Source organism: Plutella xylostella, chromosome 17, assembly GCF_932276165.1.
Source record: "Plutella xylostella chromosome 17, ilPluXylo3.1, whole genome shotgun sequence".
NCBI classification, from domain to species: Eukaryota; Metazoa; Arthropoda; class Insecta; order Lepidoptera; family Plutellidae; genus Plutella; species Plutella xylostella.
The window spans coordinates 1,328,373-1,348,581 of NC_063997.1; the positions used below are offsets into that span (position 1 = coordinate 1,328,373).

General features: G+C 38.3%; 2 protein-coding genes across 2 annotated transcripts; one reads left to right on the forward strand and one right to left on the reverse strand.

The window, feature by feature from the left end:
* The first annotated feature begins 10,017 nt into the window (after positions 1-10,017).
* Positions 10,018-12,874, forward strand: LOC105389655. Its single transcript, XM_011560808.3, has 3 exons — positions 10,018-10,174; positions 10,715-10,855; positions 11,562-12,874. The coding sequence occupies exons 1-3, from the start codon at positions 10,124-10,126 to the stop codon at positions 12,027-12,029; spliced, it is 660 nt and encodes a 219-aa protein (XP_011559110.3). The 5' UTR covers positions 10,018-10,123; the 3' UTR covers positions 12,030-12,874.
* Positions 12,875-17,109: 4,235 nt separating this feature from the next.
* Positions 17,110-20,085, reverse strand: LOC105389664. Its single transcript, XM_048626836.1, has 4 exons — positions 19,433-20,085; positions 18,801-18,979; positions 18,250-18,416; positions 17,110-17,902 (listed from the first exon to the last, which is right to left on the reverse strand). Exons 1-4 carry the CDS (start codon positions 19,659-19,661, stop codon positions 17,695-17,697), a joined length of 783 nt encoding a protein of 260 aa, XP_048482793.1. The 5' UTR covers positions 19,662-20,085; the 3' UTR covers positions 17,110-17,694.
* Positions 20,086-20,209: the final 124 nt, after the last annotated feature.

The following is a 20,209-nucleotide window of genomic DNA, read 5'->3' on the forward strand; positions in this document are numbered from 1 at the left end:
TATTAAAGTTCATATTTGTTTGTGGTGTGGCACCCCAAAGGAGCTTAGGCCTGGGTCTCCTATTTACGCCGTAGATCGCGTCCAGCGTCACGCCGTAGGCCGCGTCACGATGCTCACTATAGAAATGTACTGATGCGGTCTCCCTCACACGCCAACGTTGGCGCGTAGATGTAATGAGCATCGTGACGCGGCCTACGGCGTAACGCTGGACGCGAACTACGGCGCGTAATAGGAGACCCGGGCCTTAACCGAGTGACGTATTTAACTTTGTGCACCCCCGGATGTAATGTTTATAACGATGCGTACTGGTTCCATCATGGTACAATGAATGGAACTACCAACTATCAACGAAGGAACTACGCTTGTCGTGACTCGCTATTTCCACAAGTCCATGGCCGTAAGCTTTTTACTAAAACCCAAATCGGACCTTCCAAGGGCAGGCCAATAAAGTGGCTGAGATATTAGGATGCTTAGACGAGTTAAGAACAGAAATTTGGTCCTTTACTTTTGGTCCCACGAACAGAACCCTACTCTTGAAAGTAATGTATTGTGTCTGTCTTATATACGTTCCCAAAATTAAAACAATCATAACTTATGTTCAAAAACTTTTTATAAAAAGTAAAAATACAAAAGTGTAACCTTGTACGAAGAACCTAGTATGTACCTAATAATACAATACAATACACAATAAAATATAACTTTATTGAACAAAACACACAACATACATTATATAACAAAAGGAGTAAGCACAATAGGCGGCCTTATCGCTAAAAGCGATCTCAGGCAACCTAATATAATGTAGAATTTACTTTAGTTTCCGCAAGAAACTGCCTTTTTTCAAAGTTTTAATCATTATCTTGTTTTTGCGTTCTCAAAAAAGGCATTACCCAGCTACACATATTTGTAATTTGACTTTTTGGATAAACGCTTTTCAAGATAACTTATGATCCTAACTAATATTATAAATGCGAAAGTAACTGTGTCTGTCTGTCTGTCTGTCTGTCTGTCTGTCTGTCTGTCTGTCTGTCTGTTACTCTTTCACGCCAAAACTACTGAACGGATTTGAATGAAATTTGGTATACATACGGTCTAGACCCTGGGAAAGAACATAGGCTACTTTTTATCCCGGAATTCCCACGGGAAAACTTTTTAAGGCGAAGCGAAGCGCGCGGGAACAGCTAGTTATTTATATTTTTGCAATACATTTGCCTTTCAAGAGTAGGGGTACAGTACGGGCCATGTTCAATGCTCATACAATATGAGATGAGCTAGTTTGATAAATAAAGGAGTCCTTCACCCGAAGGCACTTGATGAGAATGAATAATAAAGTACGATATGAATTTTGCGCGCATTTTTTCTGTTCATTTAGCGAGTTGTTGTTGGGAGATGACTCTTTGAGATGTCTATAGAAGTATACATAGAACACTTTTTACGTTGCAATTGAGTCTTCATAAATTATTTTGTGGGTTAAGTAACACTAAGAGTAAATATTTACCATACTGGCCAACAATCTATGGAAAAGCATTTTTTTCGTGAACTTCAACATTATAGTGCAAAAGTTGTTCAGGACCACCTCCTGAATCGTGCCCTTTCTTACTGTGGGGTTACCATCACCGAACTTTAGCAATTAGAAATCCATAAGCAGCGTCTAACAAACCTGACGTAAGTTGTATGGATCTGACAGATGTTGGACAGGCGAGCGACGCTGCTTAAAGATATAGCCAAGCCAATGTATCCAACATTTTTAATAACCTACCATTTACAATTTAAAACTCAATAACTCCACTTTTTGCATTCAGCTTTAATAAATAAGATTGTAACTGCGTTGCTTCGCTCGGCGATTACACTCGCGCGATCGCACATCGCGACCACTTCGTTAACAGTCGTATAAATCACTTGAATTGTTGAATGTGCGTGAAAAGCCGGCCGCCGCTTGCAGGCTGCGGCGCAAGGGGCAGGATGCAGCGGGGTGGAGTTGGAGATACTACACTCACGAGCAATGGAAATGTTCCAGTGACATAGCGCCTTAATCCTAAACGGAAAAGCCCGTCTGCAGCCGCCTTTTCTTCGAAACATGTTGATGATTGGTTATGTTTTAATCATCATTCTCATCAACAATCATTGACTTCCTAACAATGGTCGCTCTAAAAGAGCACCATGACTTTGTCTACTTTGCATTTTTCATCTAACCATGACCCGCTACCTATCTAAACCCATCGGGGTCCATCGAGCATCCCACGCCATCATCATCACAACCCATCATGTCCCTCCCTACTGCGGGGGCTCGGGTCTACTTCCAATGAATAAAGGATTAGGCCTAGTCCACCACAAGCAATCCTATACTGGGAGAGTTATCGGGCTACCCGACTGTCAGATGTTTTCAAGCTACCCTAAAGCCTAGACTAGGCTTAGCAACTGCTATATACCATTTAAATCCACCCGCTCGTGTCTTAGTTCCACGATGACTGCTCCAAGTCTCGCCAGGGCCAATCCCATTTGTTAACTTTACGCTAAACTATTCTGACATTGTTTTCGCTTTGTAAAGCTTTTGTTGCATTTAGATGCGGCTTTGCATCCACTAGTGACGAATGACTTCGAGGAACAAATTACTTTTAGATCCCGAAGGAGGGTGAAGAAAGGCTGGCTTGATTGCGTAATGTATTGCGATGGAGAGTTTCAACAAATGCAAATTGTTTGTTGAGTAGCTACAAATTGGTTCAATACTACGTACTTAACACAAAATTGACCTATTTTATTAAATGTTATTAATGATTTTACTATAATTATAAATCTAAATACCTTTCTTTTGACGAAGTTATATCCGAAACTCCGGAACCAAGCCCCTGCTCTACATTCGAGAGGAATATCACAGCTATACGTAGTGCTGAAACTATTCGTGTAAATCTCACACATCAGCCCCATACGTTATCTTCGCTCATAATCCCGACACTCCTAGATCTAGTGTCGTGAATCATGGACCTAGTTCTGGAGACTTCCACCAGATTCCGTTTAGTTTTATACCTCGGCAGTAAAAGACTGGGTAAAGTATAGTAGTTCGCAAACTGTCAATGCTTCGTCAGCAAATACCTACTCGTGAGTTGCTTTCACCCCTTGGGTAACAATGTACCATTTTCTTAACCAATATCAAGTGCTCTCTATCTTGAGCATTCAAAGACATCAACAAATTCAGATGTGTAGATAGCAGAATTGGCCCGTTGAGTGTAATATTTACAAGTGTCAACGTAAATCACTGCAGGATCTCTTCTAGATCCATTCTGCTATTTAGACTACACTGTCAGGATAAGTGCGAAAAACAGTAATACGGCTCGCAACCTAGGTATCACGTGAGTACAAATTAATGTACAGAGAAAAGCTCGTTTGCGAGTCACCTCTGACTACCCCTTCGGGGATTACAGTCGTGATCATAATTATAATGTACCTATTTATTTCACACCGACTTTTCCTATGCCACTGCCCATTACCATTCTGCCGAAAAATTGAACTGGGAACCCCCGCCTCTTGTATATTTAGCAGACTTGATCCCAGCATGCCGTTTTAGTACTGTATTTTGAATTCAGAACAACCCACAGATTTGGGCCCAGAAGAAATGGCGACTTGAAATATCGCCGCGGGCACTTTTGCAAATGGCAATAATTTAAATGAGCTACACTTAACAATGGGAGAATACGCGAGGACAACAAAAAACAAGATATATGGGTATGTGCTATGCGAGCGGGGTTGGTGTACTTATGTATATGTGTAGGGTTCTATTCTAAGGGTGTTGGGCCGTTTCAATGAAGAAATTTCCTTGCTTTTTCATCCTCAACAGGGAGTTGAATCTACTTGAATTGTGTTTTTATTTTATTTGTGTCGTATTTCTGTGTATCTTTCTATTTTTAGCTTGTTTGCCCCTGAATCACCCCCTTTCGTTTGATTCATACTGTTCAGTTGTCATATAGCTTTTATAGATGTCACTATCCTTCAGCCTATATTATGTTAATGACCCTTTGTAATATACCAATAAATATTGCTTCTACTACCAGCGATCCAATCATAAGGCTACCAAGCCTTATCGTGGTCCTTCCTTCCTTCCTTTTCACATACTATAACAGACACCCTGTATACATCCGGCGCTATTATTAATAATCTCATGTTTCTACCTTCAATAAACTAAAGGACCGCACGCACAACTTAATATCACGAACACAATAGAAAACAACATTGTTTAAAAATATCACATAAATATTGTCTACACTCCCGTGCATATTATTATTCAACGAGAATAAAATATACTTCGAAAGGCACAAAAGAAAGAAAACAAAGGGGGATCAAAAATCCGGGACTATTGTCGCTACACGACTTTCTACGCGCATATTTGATAAATCGGCGTCGACCTTAGATTAACAATATACGAAGAAGATGGTGTGTCACATACGAAAACAAATTCAAAACTGTCCGCATTTTGTTTGGTGACAAACCGTTTTAAGTTCAACTTCATGACAAGCATTGACCAATTAATAAAGTCGCAAATTTTCTAAACGAACTAGGTACTTCAAAACAGGAGCTCAGTGGTATACGTTGGGTGTTATTTGTCGAGACGTTTCTTTTACAAGGACGTTCCATCTTGTTCTTATATTGTTAATCTGAGGCGTCGACGTGAAATATCGTGGACTGTATGGCATCCGTCGCTTTTCACATCCTTTGTGCCAATGTAATGCCTCCCGGTTGAATAAAACTATGAGTGCCAACGAAATATTTGCTTTTAAAAGTCGAGCACATAATAAATATTATTATGTTTGTGAAGTTGGCTCCTACAGTCCATCTAAGTATGTATTAAAAGTAATGGAAATAAAGGGTACTATTTCGCAGAGTTTTTGATAATTTTCAGTTATTTAGGGACTTAAGTATACTTAGTTACAAGATACAAGTTTCAATCTCTCTTTTTAAAGATGCCATTTACAGCCAATAATTAGTGATAATGTAAATTACAGTTATCCATAAGCATTTACTTGAATTCGAATCATTCATGAACTAGCTACGCTCTTCGGCTACCTTATATGATATTATTCTAGGTTGTAGAGCATCGTTTTCAATATAACTCTTTTACATTCCCGACCCTCGGTGGGCGAAGCCCATAAATCCCATAATTGCTTATGTTCGGTGGTGTTAACCCTACAGTTTTGTAAATTCACTGTCTCTACAGAAACGCAGTGTCGCCCTGAATAGGGCCAGCCAATCTGCCACTGCAGAAGTACTGACAAAAATCTCATATGTCTGCTTTTCATTTCCCGTGGCCCGGAAACCTACTAAGTCCTGACCAGCGTTAGCTGACCTGTGACCAGTGTAGTATTGCAAAGTCTGATGGACTGACGGGAGAGTGAGTGATAGGTGTCACGGGTCAGCGCTCGTTGGTTGTATTTCATAACCACTGCATTGAGGAAGGATTTAGATTGAGGTGTATATTTTATAGTTCACTTACTTAATATACCCACCTCTTGTAACTCATTAATAACTATTGCATTTATACTGGAAAATTGGGATTCAAATGGAGTCCACAAACACTTACGCTGATTCTCTATCTCTCTCGATCTATTGATATTCGATTCGTTACCATATGCATGAAAAAAAGTCAGGGCCACCGTATTTTCCGGCCAACCGGAACTATTTTATTTAATTAACACTCTCTACTTGCTTATGTATACTGCAAGTCACCCTTAGTGTGTTTTTAAATCAAAATACCTATTATGAAACAAATAAACTACAGCTAAAATAAATTGTTTCATTGGGAAAGTATTTTTATACTAGTCCTTAAATAAGTTAAAATAAAAAGACATAGGTAAGTACATACTTAATAAATAAGATTATTTACCAACTAAAGTAGATAAAAAATGCAGTTTACATAAATTATTTTTCGTACATAACATGGCCGTTCTTACCTCCACACGGGGCCAACTCGCTATGAATATTAGAGCCGTCGGTGATGGTGTTCAAATATTCACGGGCCGGGCCGCGGGCCGCGTTTTTAGGGACCCCTGAATGAGTAGCTGTTGAAAAGTTGAAAACCCCTGTCTTTTTACTGATAGTTATAAGCGCATGGGAAGTTGCCCTAACGTTGTACCATTTGTAGGGTATCTTTAACAATTAAAATATTTTATCTAATTTATTAACTTATTCCTTACTTATTCCTTGGAGGATGCTGTGAGTTTGTGGTCTGCCTGTAAGATTCTAAAAGCTTACAAATAATGTTTTCATAGAAAAAATAAAGTAAAGTAACCCTTAAATTTTATAATACTCTAACGGCTGATGACATATAAAAAATACTTTTTTACAATATAAATAGGAACATAAAGTTGCAACAACCGCCATCTAGCATACAATCTGCGAACTAGCAAAAGGTAAAATGTGATTAACCGTCCGTAAACTCGACTGTAACAACTCATTAACTATGTTGACCCTTGTTAATCGCTAAACTGACCGATCCTGACGTAATTACGAGAAATTCTACCGTATGTAGTAAGTTGACTATGAAGTTCTATAAAATATTTACCTGGCAAGTCCTCCTAGCCGAATTTCGACTACGGCGGCCAATCTCATTTGAAATCAGCCATCTACGCAGGAGTAGATTATAGTGCCCAAGTGTGTGCGCAGTACACAGGAGCACTCTCTGTTCCATCACCCTCATAGCCCAATGGGACGGATTGACCGACACGACTGGAGAGAGCTAGGCGCAGGACCGACTGCTTTACATGCCCATCCGACAGCATGGATCGTTTCACTGTTTCGGACATCAGGTGATCAGCCTTCTATGTCCTAACCAAACTTAGAACCACAATTTAGAAACACAAATTGATGGTCCCACCCGGGAATCGAACCCGGGACCTCTGGGCCATGAAGCGAAGCTTCTACCACTAGACCACAGAGGCAGTAAATAAAAGTAAAATATTTACCTACCTATGCGGTAACTATCAATTTAATTTAAAATGTAATTCCAGTATGTTTTAAATTTAAATTATTTATCGTTTTAATCGGGGAATCACAGGAAAAAAACAAACTTAAGATGGATGGAAACCACTCAATTTGAAATACTTGAAGCCTACCTTTACACTCTGCGCCTAAGATACCTGATCCCTTTTAGGTAGCATTTTCACCCACATAAGGGTCTGATTTTTTGCCCAGTTTGTACCGTTGTGCCTCTTGATTTGTTATTTCCATCTAAATCCGTATAGTAATTTTAGCGAAAAAAAGAGAGAGTAAACAAACTCCCACACACAGAAACATACATAAACAGTGAAACATACTTACACAGACGGTTCGCTTTTATGCTAATTCGTAATACTAAAGATAACTTAAAACTTAATTATAGAATCTTAACCAGCAAAGTAAACGTATGTTAACCAATTGAAAACATTCAAACAGCCGTTATCTCGGGAACACAGTTAGAAAGCCTTATTTGTTAGCTATAAATTATTAAAACATTTTGGGAAAGCGAGCCCGCTGGGTGCCAACAACTTTAGTCAGGGTCCCTACGGTACGTGACGCATCAAGTACGGATAGCAAATAAATTACATTATACATTAGCTACAATTATATCAAGTGTGAAGGAAAACATCGCGAGGAAACCTGCACATCTAGGTTCTACATGTGTAGGTACCCTAACGCATTGTACTCATTCAAAAATGGCGATACGGCTGGCGACCTATCACGTGAGAAAAAATGTACAGCAAAAAGTGAGGCTCGCTTGCCAGTCACCTCTGACTACTAATATTATGTAGGTATGTATGACTATGAATAGTATGAATGAATATTACCTACATACACTGAAACACTAACAAAAAAGTCCAAACTGGATATTTTTTAATATTGAGGTAGCTATTTTACTACGGTGCGACTCCTTACCCACAGTCAAACCATATTAACATTTGGTTTTGTGGGATGTATGTAATAGCATAAGTTGTTTTCTTTGAATAAAGATTTATCTTTATTCTATTCTATTCTATTCTATACTTTGTAAAATTGTTACTTTAAATTGCTTACTGGCTAGAAATTTTACAGTATTGAATTTAAAGTTTCTATGAAATTTATTTATTTAATGAATTGTGTGTCTTTTCTATGGCAATCCTTCCCTTCATGGAGGAGCGATACAAACACGGTTGTAAGATTTAAAAGGAGAAAAAAAGTAAAGTATTGTTTAAATGTTTATCATCATCACGATCCTACTGCTGGGGCACTGGCGTTTCAGGCATAGTCCACCACGCTGGCCTAGTGCGGGTTCATGATGAATATTACGATATTATAAAGGGCGTGAAGGTGAAAAAATTAAATAGCAAGGGTATGTGTAAATGTAAAAGTTGTTTTGGATTGATCAGTAAATCATGTCTGTAAATTAACTTTTACGTTTACGTTTGTTTATGGAGGACGTCTCGTCTAGTTGGATAATGATGTTGATTCTGAAGGCAGAAATTCTAATTTTAACGCTGTCAAACTAAAAAAATTGCTAGCATAAAATGACATTTACGGAAACAATCATAGAGTCGAATTTTAAACAAAGAAATTAAGGTTTTGACGTCTCTAAATTTAAAATTTCCGCCTTCAGAATCGATATCAATATATAAGTAAGATAATAGTATAAGTGCTTATAATCTTAATTATTAAGTATTTGTTTATTTTGCTGTCGCTACACGGGCACACTCATATCATTTATTCGCGTTATTATAAGACAACACTAATGAAATCGTGAAGTTTCGTCAAGTTTCCTAACTCTGTCACTTTATAGCTTTTAACAGCTATATTTTACAGCCATTTCCTATTGAGCGACGCATTGTTTTTAACCGAGTGTTGACACATATTTCACTAGCTAATCCCGCGAACTTCGCTTCGCCTTAAAAAAAATTCCCGTGGGAATTCTGGGATAAAAAGTAGCCTATGTTCTTTCTCAGGGTGTAGACCATATGAATACCAAATTTCATTCAAATCCGTTCAGTAGTTTTGGCGTGAAAGAGTAACAGACAGACAGACAGACAGACATAGTTACTTTCGCATTTATAATATGAGTTAGGATTGGTTACCTACTTTATTCGAGTATGTGCTGCTTTTAACCTCCGACGAAAAAGATGGATTATGAAAGTTTAACGTATCTGTGGATCTGAGTGTGTATCTGTTTGTGATAGCATAGCTTTCAAACAGCTGCCCTGATTTTCTCTTTGTTCTGTAATGTAACCCCTAGTGTTCATAGCCATATTTTATCAAAATGGGCTTAGCCATTCATAAGTTATGCGACTTTCAGAGTTGAATGTGGGGGGGTTTAAACGTTGGTTAGGTTATGTAGTAAATCTTTGCATGTAAAGTCAACAAAAAAGTACCTCACAGCGCAAATACTTAGTGTAATCCTAAAATTCACAAATCAAAGAAACTTGAGCTAAGGAATATTTAAAAAGTTATGTACCTTTGTACATACACACAAGCTCTATCGATCTCTGACTGTACTATCGGGGACGTGTTAACCAGCCGCTTCCTCGACAGTACACGCAAAGGAATACTGCACCCATGTGATTCCAAACACCATTTTGGCAAGCACCCCAGCCAATCCAATAGTCTGCAAGTAATAGATAGACTTTGGGAACTTTGCTAATTAAATCTCGCAGCTCCAGCTATACTGGTGGGTCCACAGATGGAATGCAAATGGACCCACTTAAAAGTTTGATATGTTCCCTTTAAAATCCATCAAGGTTGATGGTATTACTTCGCCAGCTATCTTTAGGGTTATTGCGATTAAATTCGTTTTGCATGTAAATTGGGGCGGAGTATTTTTCGTGCAAATAGGTCTGTGTGATAACTTTGGAAGTTGGAGTAAGTAGTAATTCTGGGATAAGTATGTTTTATGCTGTATTTGGTATGTTTTTCAGCAATGTTTGCAGCTAACGAGTCGTACACGGAAGCGTAATCACAACATACATGTTTATAAATACACAGACAGGTCCGATTTTTCTCACTATTCATTTGTTGATCCCTGTTGCTCATTTGTTTCAACTTCGTCACAACAATCAGTTTATCGAAGTCCTCACTTTATTGGTCACAGTGGGCACTACCGAGGCAGAGCTTGTGTTGTCGACTACATTCACCAATAATGTACAGGGTGCTATGGTTTTTTTATCTTGTGGTGTCACCAGTAGTTTTGGTAAATACTTTTTTTTTAGTTTTACATACTTATATTCCATTTGTAAAAAATATTATCTATAAGTAATTTTAGTAGTGAATATTTATTTTACTTCCAATCTACCTAAGGTTATACCACCTCCAAGACAGGCTGACAAACTCTTCCTTCATTGGAAGATGAGCCGTGCCCCAGCAGTGGCGACGTGATGGGTCGTGATTAAGACAGACTATCTTGATAGTGGTATACAAAATAATTAAAATATCTGTCCTTACTTACATTAAGAAATTAGGTACATATGATGTGCTCTGGCGGAAAATCAAACTAGACCTCAACTCTCATTAAACAAGTCTTCCTCTTACCAACAAGCCCCAAGGGTTTTTGATTGGAATCACTATCACCATACCATATTATCATAGTAAGGTCAGATATTTTGGGTTGGTAAGCTATCTTGGAAGTGGTATATGCTTAGGAACATCGGATAAAAAAAATATTAACTCGGAAAATTACTTATTATTCGATATTTTTACAAATCTAAATTGTCCTTCACCATCCCTTTCCCAGGGTTCCTGGTCAGATGACGAGGTGCAAGCACAGCGGGCACCTCCCCGGGGCAGGTTCCACGTGTCCAAGCGACACATGGTGCAGGGGAGCATGAGGGCACCTGGGCAGAAGAGGCCGTTGAGCCGTGAGGGCAGGAAGAAGGTACTTTAACTCATGTTCACCTATATAAGGCATGGCTACACGGGTTCGTTATCGACGTCGATAAACTCGTTTAATGCGCGCTCTAATCACTGCACCGTATTTATAGTAAATCGCGATATAATGACGTTTTCCTACGTCAATAACGAACCCGTGTAATAAAAATTACTTTTTGGGTTATTGTACCAAAGAAGCTAAGCTCTTATAGTTTGTAAAATATAGCATAAGCCCTGTGACAGCTATCAAATCCATATTTTTTATTATATTTTAAGGAAAATCCAACTTTATTATCTACCATGCAGGCGTCTGTCAATTAAACATGCTATATTTTACAAAGTACATATTGGTGTTTTAACACCCGTTTATGAATCTCTTTGTCAGTTCTATGCATATCGGCATGATCGTTGTTTGTTTGTCTTCACCCTTAACTCTGTGGGCTGAAGTTCGAACCCAGTGGGGTCCATATCTCCTCTGAGTCCAATTATAAACTCCGACAGAAAACGAGGGGTTTTGTAGTTTTGTTGCTAGAGAAACAAGGGTGTCCCACATTACTTTGGCCTTTGATTATTTGGCGTATAGGAGGGCTTAGATTATTTTATACATAAGTAGCCGGCCATCTTCTTCAGCTTATACTTACATAAAAGTAATATATTATCTAAAATATACCTATCTATACTGGTAGACTAGCCTATAATTTATTTCATGTCAGCCCTCAGGGCACCTCACACCACTTGAAGAAGACGACATGGATAACGAAGAAGTAGTGTCAGTGGCCATCAACCCTCCTCCTGTCAGGAGAATAGACAAGATCGCTCGTAAACCTGCACGACTCGACAAGCAGAAACCGACCAATCAGGACACAGCTGTAGCAAGCTCTTCTGCAGCCGCTGAATTACTCAAAAACGTCCTTATTCAGCTAGGCAAAGAGTTCATGTTGAAACAAACGGATGAAAACTTTGTCTTTGGCCAGTATGTAAGCGGGACTATGAGAAACATGACTACTAATATGAGGATCAAGATGCAGCATGATATCTTAGACCTTATTGTAAAGTATCAGAAGGCTAGATTTGGTTTGGGTAATGAAACGGTGGCGACGGCAGTGACAGTCAAAGTTGATAAAAAAGCGAACGATACCGATGAATTGGATTTCTCTAGTTTATCTAAGTTTGTCGGATAGTGTATTTACTATATTATTTACTATTTGTTATGTATTTACTACACAACTGCCTTCGGTCAAGTTTTATTTATAAGCATATTACCTACCTATAAAAAGTAAATGAAATTATTCTATAAAATAATTATGCTCTTAAATTTTGTGAATACCACAAACGGACCAAATAAAAGTAAAGAAAATCATATTTTTATTCGAGAAATTCAAAAGCAATTAGTACTTTGTGCCACTCAGAATATCCGGACTCTAATTAGAAGGCAGGGGGAAACTTTTTTTTCATTGAAATCTTAGTTAGGTTGCAAACACATTTGGAGCAAATTTATTTTGTTCTATAATATCCTTTGCAAAATAATATATCAGTGTAAGAACGTTTATTATAAATACACATTCTATTTCCTTGGAATATTATCTGATTCAATATTTTATACATTTACTAGAAACTTTATACAATTCCTGCATTCCAACAATTCCCTGTAACAGATACACATTATCTTTTACTTAACTTTTGTATTCGTCGCGTAGCTGATTAAAATTTGTCAATTGACTCATCAGTAGTACAAAATTTAACTCGCTCGGTGTTCCCCTACTTTACCTTTCAAAAACGCTCGTTAATCTTGATTTATTAAAATTAATCCGAGTCGTAATTGGCGGGAAGTTGGACGGCGCAGCAATGGCCGCGCGATCCGAACTCATAAATAAAATAAAACTTTCTTTGTTGTGTTTTCGATAATTAGTTTAGTTACCGAGTTTGATTTAGGTACTCTTATAATATAGAGTAGGTACATCTGTCAATGCCGGTCTTTGGTCTTCTTGACGTCTTTAGGGGAGAAATATAGTTTTCAAATTGACGATTCCTTGTTTTTTTTTTCGTCCAAAGAGGGGTTTTAGAAATAACCATAAAGTTATAGTTTAACGGTCTTATTCATAAAAAAACCTTAAAGTACCTACGTTTACTGAGCTCAATAACTACGGAACACATTAAGCCTATTTGACGTTTCTTAAAAATCTCTATTCATAATCGTTCCGTAAACCTTCAATAACTATAGTGATGCTAATAGATTTCACAGACCAAACATTTTGACATTTACCCTATTAAGTTGCCGTTCTGACGAAACCATAAACAAAAATAGCGAAAACTTTCATTCATTTATCAATCTCTATTATCTATGTTAGCCACGGCTCGGCACTTAAAAAAGTTTACGTTGGCTTAAAGGCGCAGTGGCCAAGCCAAAACCCACAAAAAAATAATTAAATTTTTACGTTACCATGGCAACTTATTTTCAGCAAATATTAACTCACAACCTCCTCACAACAAATGTCAAATCGTCAATAAAGCAGAACAGCTGTTGACCGGCCGCCATGTTTTTGTACAATAGGAGGCTTACGGAAGGTGTATAGTAGGGTCCAGCCTACTTTAGCATATCAAGGTTTTACGAATCAGTTGGAGAGTTCTTTAGCGCTATTGATCGTTTATGAATAAAGTTTTTTTGACATTTGCTTATAGCAGGCCTATAGGTCTCCCGTAACTTTTTATGAATAAGACCGTAAGTTTAATTTTATGGAAATAACACGTTACTTTATTTACTTCAATGGGAATAACTGACAGGGCCTCTAGTACGAGTATTGCAATTTATGTAAACGAAAAAAGTTTTGGTTTTCTTCTGTCACCTGCATACATTATCTGTCAAAAGTTGCATGATAGGTTCCGCTAGGCTAGAGGCACCACTTTGTATGCGAGAAAACGTTAACTTTTATAGTTTTTGATAAACTATCATACCTGTACTAGACGGGCTTACCTATTCCAAAGTTTTACTTATAGTCATTACATAATAAAAAATTCAACGGTTCAAAAATTATATAATACATAATTATAACTTATAAGAAACCTGTTCAATGTTTACAACATGAAATGTCTGCCGAAATCTCGCAATATAATATCCGTAAACAAGGCGAAATTACGAAGTACTGACGTGAAGACAAGTTGAAGGGTATTCCAGAAAGTTTTAATGGGTGTCAGGTTTCATAACGGGCGGATATTGCACCAGAACACTTGACTATCTAATTGTACCTTTACCTATAGATACAACCAACAGTTAGCATAAAATAATAGACAGATAATATTTATAAATATCCTGTGCTTGTATACTATTCAGAGTCTTTTAAAAGTGTTATAGTAAGCCTAAGTGGGGTGACTTAGTGGTCATACCATCTGAGCCATATTTATTTATTGTTGGTGACTCCCAACAATGAAAGATCATCGGCACAGCAGAGCTGTTGGTAATTTTCTAAATTAATAAAACGCAAAATTTAACAACTTACTGGTCCTAAATTCAAAGTCAAAGTGAAATGCTTTTATTCATCGCATAATTACGATGCGCCCACAGACTTGTAGGCTACGATACGGAACAATGTCGGCTGTAGTCTGGAGACATGCAATAAGCTGCTCTATGAGCTCTTTATAAGTCCATTTAATCGTTTTTCAATCCCGCGATATTGGTCGTATGTCTCGCGGCTTGTTTGTTCTGTTCTCAATATAGCGTGCTGGGCGCGAGCCGCCGCATCCGCCGCTGGCTGTATACAGGGTGGTATTACACTTATAAAAATCATGCTGTATATGTATAGCATAACTGTACCGGTGGGATGTTTTAGATATTGTATCCGTTAGGTGAAGGTTCTAAATAAACTTACAACAAATACACCATTCTTATCCACAACGAAAGTTGCTAAAAACTACAACAAACGCATTCAAATCAACCCATATTTATTTAGAAATTACTACCTACTTACTTTAAATTACAGACATTTTACCTAACTTGCTGACTTTACATAAGTACTTAGAATATATACCTACCTTATACTTTAGCCTCTTATTCCAACAAAAGACCATACAAGACAAAGCACCATCTACACCAACCTTAGTAAGTACCGAAAAGTTCGCAAAAAGAGCTGTCCATTTCCGCAGCACAATGGCGTTAAATCATCGAGTGAAGACAATAGCGGCGATGAACGACGCCGTCGGCTAATAGACGGGCCCGCTGATGCAGCCCACTCACCGCGAATGGGCAGCATTCGCAAAATCAGTGTTTTTCAACCTGTGGGTCGCGACCCCCTGGGGGGTCGCGAAGCTTCTGTAGGGGGGTCACCAGAGGTTGAAAAAACTGGGTACTTTAGTGAAAAAAAGCTATAAAGACAATTAATTTTATCAATATTTCTATTAGATAGATCAGCGATCATAAGCATTTTAATCCATCCTTGCGAGCATGGATTTTTATAGCAAACTATTACTAAATCTGGCCAAAATCTGTAGTTTTCCCGAGAATTATTTTGTTGATACCTATACAGAAGAAGAATACAATTAGCTCGAGTCTACTCTTACTTCATCTTGCCTCTCAACGTAAATTATTAAGTTATAGAAGGTTTTTTGATAGATTTTTTGGTTCAGGTCATTTTTGCTTCCAATGAGTGCAGAAAATAATAAGTAATAATATTAAATGTATTAAAATATAATGGTTTTCAAAATTACGTATAAATTAACAACTCTTCTCAGATTTTTCAAAGTGAATCCAGAGGCTGATAATAATAACAGAATTGAATTATTCAGAGTGTTGCAAAAAGGGTATTTTTTCCGCAAGTTTTGAAATAAAATTCTGATTTCATTTTCGGGCTTAGATATACCATGATGCAAAATTGCACATGTAGGTTTCGGCTTAGTAAGTATACCCTTTTTGCAACACCCTGTATTTAACATAACTAATAAGATACTTTGACTATATTTATCACTTTTTATATGGTAGCCAAAACAAAACCCAAATTTTTTTGGCCTCTTTATACATACCTACATGTTAATAAAAACCGAAGGGTCAAGGGGGTCGCGAAATATTTTTTAATACCAGGGGGGTCGCGTCATGAAAAAGGTTGAAAAACACTGCGCAAAATGCTACAGTGGTGCAGGGTATGCTGAATAAAGAGGGTACATAAATAGGAAAAAAATATCACGCCATGTAACGTCGACGATTTTACAGCGGCTTATTTTTTTAATAATAAGTAAGCCTAATCCACTTATTTGTGGATGAGGGATACTAGAATGTAGGTAATTAATTAGTGTGATTTTCCTTTAATTGGTGGGGTCTACACCTACACGCCCTATTCAAGAAAAATAAATATTCCTATATGCACTTGTTTTTTAACTAAAATCTATGCATAATACAACAATCAGTGAATGAACGGATGCTGAAATCCTGAAAGTATTTGAGTGATTGTGCGTGTTATTATCTCCCTCAAAACTCGCTTTTACTATAAAACAGGGCCAATATTGCGATTCAGAGCTGACCGTAATCAGCTAATCTTACACTAATCTAAATGTTCAGCAAAAAGGCACTCAGCATTTGTCCAGTTTGTCAGCACAAAGCGAACCCTCTAACAACGTAAAACTCTGTGCCACTGCCTCATTCGCGCCGTCACAATATGTCGAGCAGGCTTCACCGTCTCTTAGCAGCGGCAGCTGAATGCCCCCACCAGCCTTAACCCCCCATATTGATGGCTCCATTGTAACTGGTCGATTTAACTATTCTGCACTCCGTCACCACTCCGGGAGCGATTTCGCTGACGTGTGATGTGTATTTCCCTCCACCGACCAAACACTGGACCTTCCCCGCTCCCCTCAATCGCTTACGAATAACGGCTTCATTGACGCAGTAAAGAGGAGATCCGTAGCTCAACGGTTGTTGGTTGATTTGTTTGATTAAATGTGCAGTTTTGGGAGGACTTATGGGGCTGTTAATAAAGGTGGGTTTTGCTTGTGTTGAATGCAATAGTTGGGAGGTGGAAACTGGGCTGTCCATGGTGATGCATTGATGGTGCCTGCAGGATGCGATGCCAAATATAAGATGCTTTATGTTATAGTGTTTGTCTTTGGAGAATGTAATATATGACCTGATACGACATAATTCCTCTAAATCTTGGTTACAAATAGTATTGAAAGGTAGTAAGTATATTTAAACAGAATAATTACAAAGATTACATTGTGCACCAAGATAAGTTATTTAATACTTACCATTTTCAGGACAGCTACATAATAATATGTGTGGCTCAATTTTCTTTGCCGACTCCCTGCCACCTATAGCTTCAATTACGTAAATACATTATTTTTATAGTCTCAGGATGTACCTACGCCGAAGCTGTTGATCGTAAAGGATAATTTTCCTGTTTTTTTATTGCAGTTTGCTTTTAGGCACAATTTTATTGGCAATTACGCAGCCAAAAAGGTTTAAGGATGTTAGAAAAACGCCCGTTAAAGAAATAAAGAAAGTGCTACTGCTGTAAACGGGTTTACTTTAATGGATTGGGAGAGTAAAAGATAATAATGATTGTAGCATAGAGGGTGTTACAAATAGACTCAGGATTACAATTTAAATTAAAATAAGCTCCAACTAATACTCGATTTCAGGACATTAGGCCTTAATGTAAGCCGCACCCATTTCTCATCTCAGGTATAAAAAAATCCAACAAGAACAAGTACTACTTAAAAAACACATTTATTTCAGCACAACTATTAAACCCACAACGCAAACTATAAAAATTTAGTCTTAAGATTATGTAATAAAAATTATTTCATTGAATACTTATTTGATTATTTTTGAGTATTTTTTTATTGACTTAATTTTTTTTTTATTTACGTCTTTAAATCCGCAACCCTCAGCACTTTAAGCTGCAGTGTCTCCGGCACATCAGTGAACGTCACGTCGCTTCTTCTACCCAACTCCTGGAAGGTAAGCTCAGCTACCTGCATGTAGCCCGCCTTCGCCGCCGCTCGTTGTGAGGGTACGGACGTGAACCAGGCGAAGGAGAGGGGTATTTTGCGGTGGATCAGCATTGGGGCTCTGTGGAGAGGGAAAAGGAGTTTATGTCTAGACTTCTTGTTACCAGGTCGCACATAAAAGCTAGACTATAGTTGGTCACCGTGGTTAAAAGATTAGCCAATCAGGCCTAGGGGTCGCAAGACGTGAGTGGGCCAGAAAGAAAGTGCCCTACGCTGGTTTTCAGATTATAATTAGTATTTATCTGAAAATACATGGATATGTAACTACACTCCACTCAAGGATCCACTCGAGAGAGCCACCCACAGGAACTGCCAAGTAGAATAGCAGTAGGTAGTCTCTGACTGATTATTTGCAACGTAGGCACTAACAAAGAGGCGACTTTAAAGGCAATTCACAGAATTAGTCACCTGGCTCTCAGTATCTGTGTGGCGAGCCCCAGCCCCCGGTACTCGGGGTGCACGGACAGCCCGGCGCCGCCGAGGGACGATGGGACCTCGAGTGAGGTGAACAAGTCGTACTCCCGTTCCAGGACAGTAGACATGGTGAGTAGGGTTCGGAGCTCTTTTGTTGAGGCCTGGAATGGAGTTGGGGTTTTTAATTGTGGTTACAAAGTATAGGTTTTAGGTAAGCGCTCACCTATCGGTAAGTATCGTAAAGAATGACCTCCTGAGTCCCCCGTTTCAGATTCAAATGTATTTATTGAAGTCACAATGTGGGATTAGGTGGTAATGAGTTATTACATTATTTACAAATATGACAAATTGTAAGGGCGCAGCAACCTGAGGGGCTTAAAATTACTTAAGTACTTCACAACATTAATAGATCTTTCCCTTTCTGCTTACTGTAATTTTTTTAATACCCTGTATACCAGAAAAGGCTTTTAGCATTAAGTCCACCCTTTGTACTTTTATTTGTAATATTTGTACAATAAAGAATTAAATAAATAAATATACTATACCTCTGGCAGCTCCTCTCCCCCCTTCTCCTTATAATACAGCAGGTTGCACCCCACTACCTCCAGGACGCCTGGCTCCTCGTGGTCCACCACGCACAGCAGTGGGTAGTTTCTGGGGTCGAGGAAGAAGTACTGGCCCATTTGCTTCAGCTCGTCGAGGGCTGCCTCTGAATTTCCAATGCCTGCAGTTTAGATTTAATGTTTAGCTTATTTTATTGTTATAGCGGGTACATACATATTAAAAGCGTTATAAAAAATATGTACTTATTGCTTATGATTCATCGTCATGAATTCTAACGTTTACCTTCTAGATATTAGGAGAAGTTTTGCTATTGTGATTTAAAAGAAAACGTTTCCTGTTGAAACCGATTAACCTAGTTAAGATTTCTAACAGTGATAAGTACCTAGTGTTATTTCCGTCTGTTAAAATGAACTCTTGACTAAATTTATAAATATAACGGAATCACTTGTATTCTTTTGAGCAAACCCGTACTTTTCACCTCCTGCAGGTTGACAAGCAGAAAATGCTTTAAGTCCCCCTGATTTTACAATATCACTTCTGTAAATTGTGCAATATAGCAATAAATCAGTAATCATTTCTCGACTCGTCTTGTCTTTAGACAGTAACAGCATACCTGCAGTCCGATACAAGCTCTCTTCATGAATAAACCATTTTGACATAAAATCCATGATCGGCTCCAGATCCTGTGCCCTCGCGTCTTGTATCCTCAATTTCACACTCTTCCCATCTTTCCTGGTCACCTCCAACCTTTGGTACACATGCAACGGTTCAATCCTTGTAACCTTCTTAAACAAAAACACTAAATATCTGTAGAACATCCAAATACCGTCAAAAACACCCATTTTAACCACTGACACTGAATCAGCTAACTACATTGTATTTTAAACTCACAAAAGATGAAGTTTCAAAGCAAAATTCACATTCGAAGGAAGGGCTAACGGAAATGAAATATGGAAATAGCTTATTTGTTTACCAAAACACGTAATTTAACTAAACAGCTGTGATAAATCTAATTCGCGAGACACCTGCGAAAGGGGAACACAGTCGACTGAATGTAGTATTTTTATCCGTAGCCAGTCGTACTTGCATTGAAGAGGACTCGTATTGTGTACGTGATAGGGTAGTTTTTGCGAGGGCTAGTGGTAAAGGTCTGTGGTGTTGAAATAGGGTCAGGGTCGTATTGGCCGCGCTTGCGCTCCGAACAGCTGATCGCGGAGCCCAGGCATTGACCTCAATAACATAAGTTAAGTTAGAAGCCCCCGGGCAAAAAAATTACCACTTTGGGCTCAAAATTTTGACACAGACCGACATACAGTCATGCACACATGGGGAGTAAGCGCCCTTATTTGGCGGTATTGTATAATAATATTAATGTTTAGAAAAACTTGTT

Coding starts and splice junctions, on each gene's coding strand:
- LOC105389655 (XM_011560808.3), top strand. CDS start 10,124: ATGTACAGGGTGCTATGGTTTTTTTATCTTGTGGTGTCACCAGTAGTT. Junction 10,175..10,714: donor TGGTGTCACCAGTAGTTTTG/GTAAATACTTTT, acceptor TCCCTTTCCCAG/GGTTCCTGGTCAGATGACGA. Junction 10,856..11,561: donor GCCGTGAGGGCAGGAAGAAG/GTACTTTAACTC, acceptor ATTTCATGTCAG/CCCTCAGGGCACCTCACACC.
- LOC105389664 (XM_048626836.1), bottom strand. CDS start 19,661: ATGGGTGTTTTTGACGGTATTTGGATGTTCTACAGATATTTAGTGTTT. Junction 18,980..19,432: donor GAGCTTGTATCGGACTGCAG/GTATGCTGTTAC, acceptor TCTAAACTGCAG/GCATTGGAAATTCAGAGGCA. Junction 18,417..18,800: donor GGGGAGAGGAGCTGCCAGAG/GTATAGTATATT, acceptor ACTCCATTCCAG/GCCTCAACAAAAGAGCTCCG.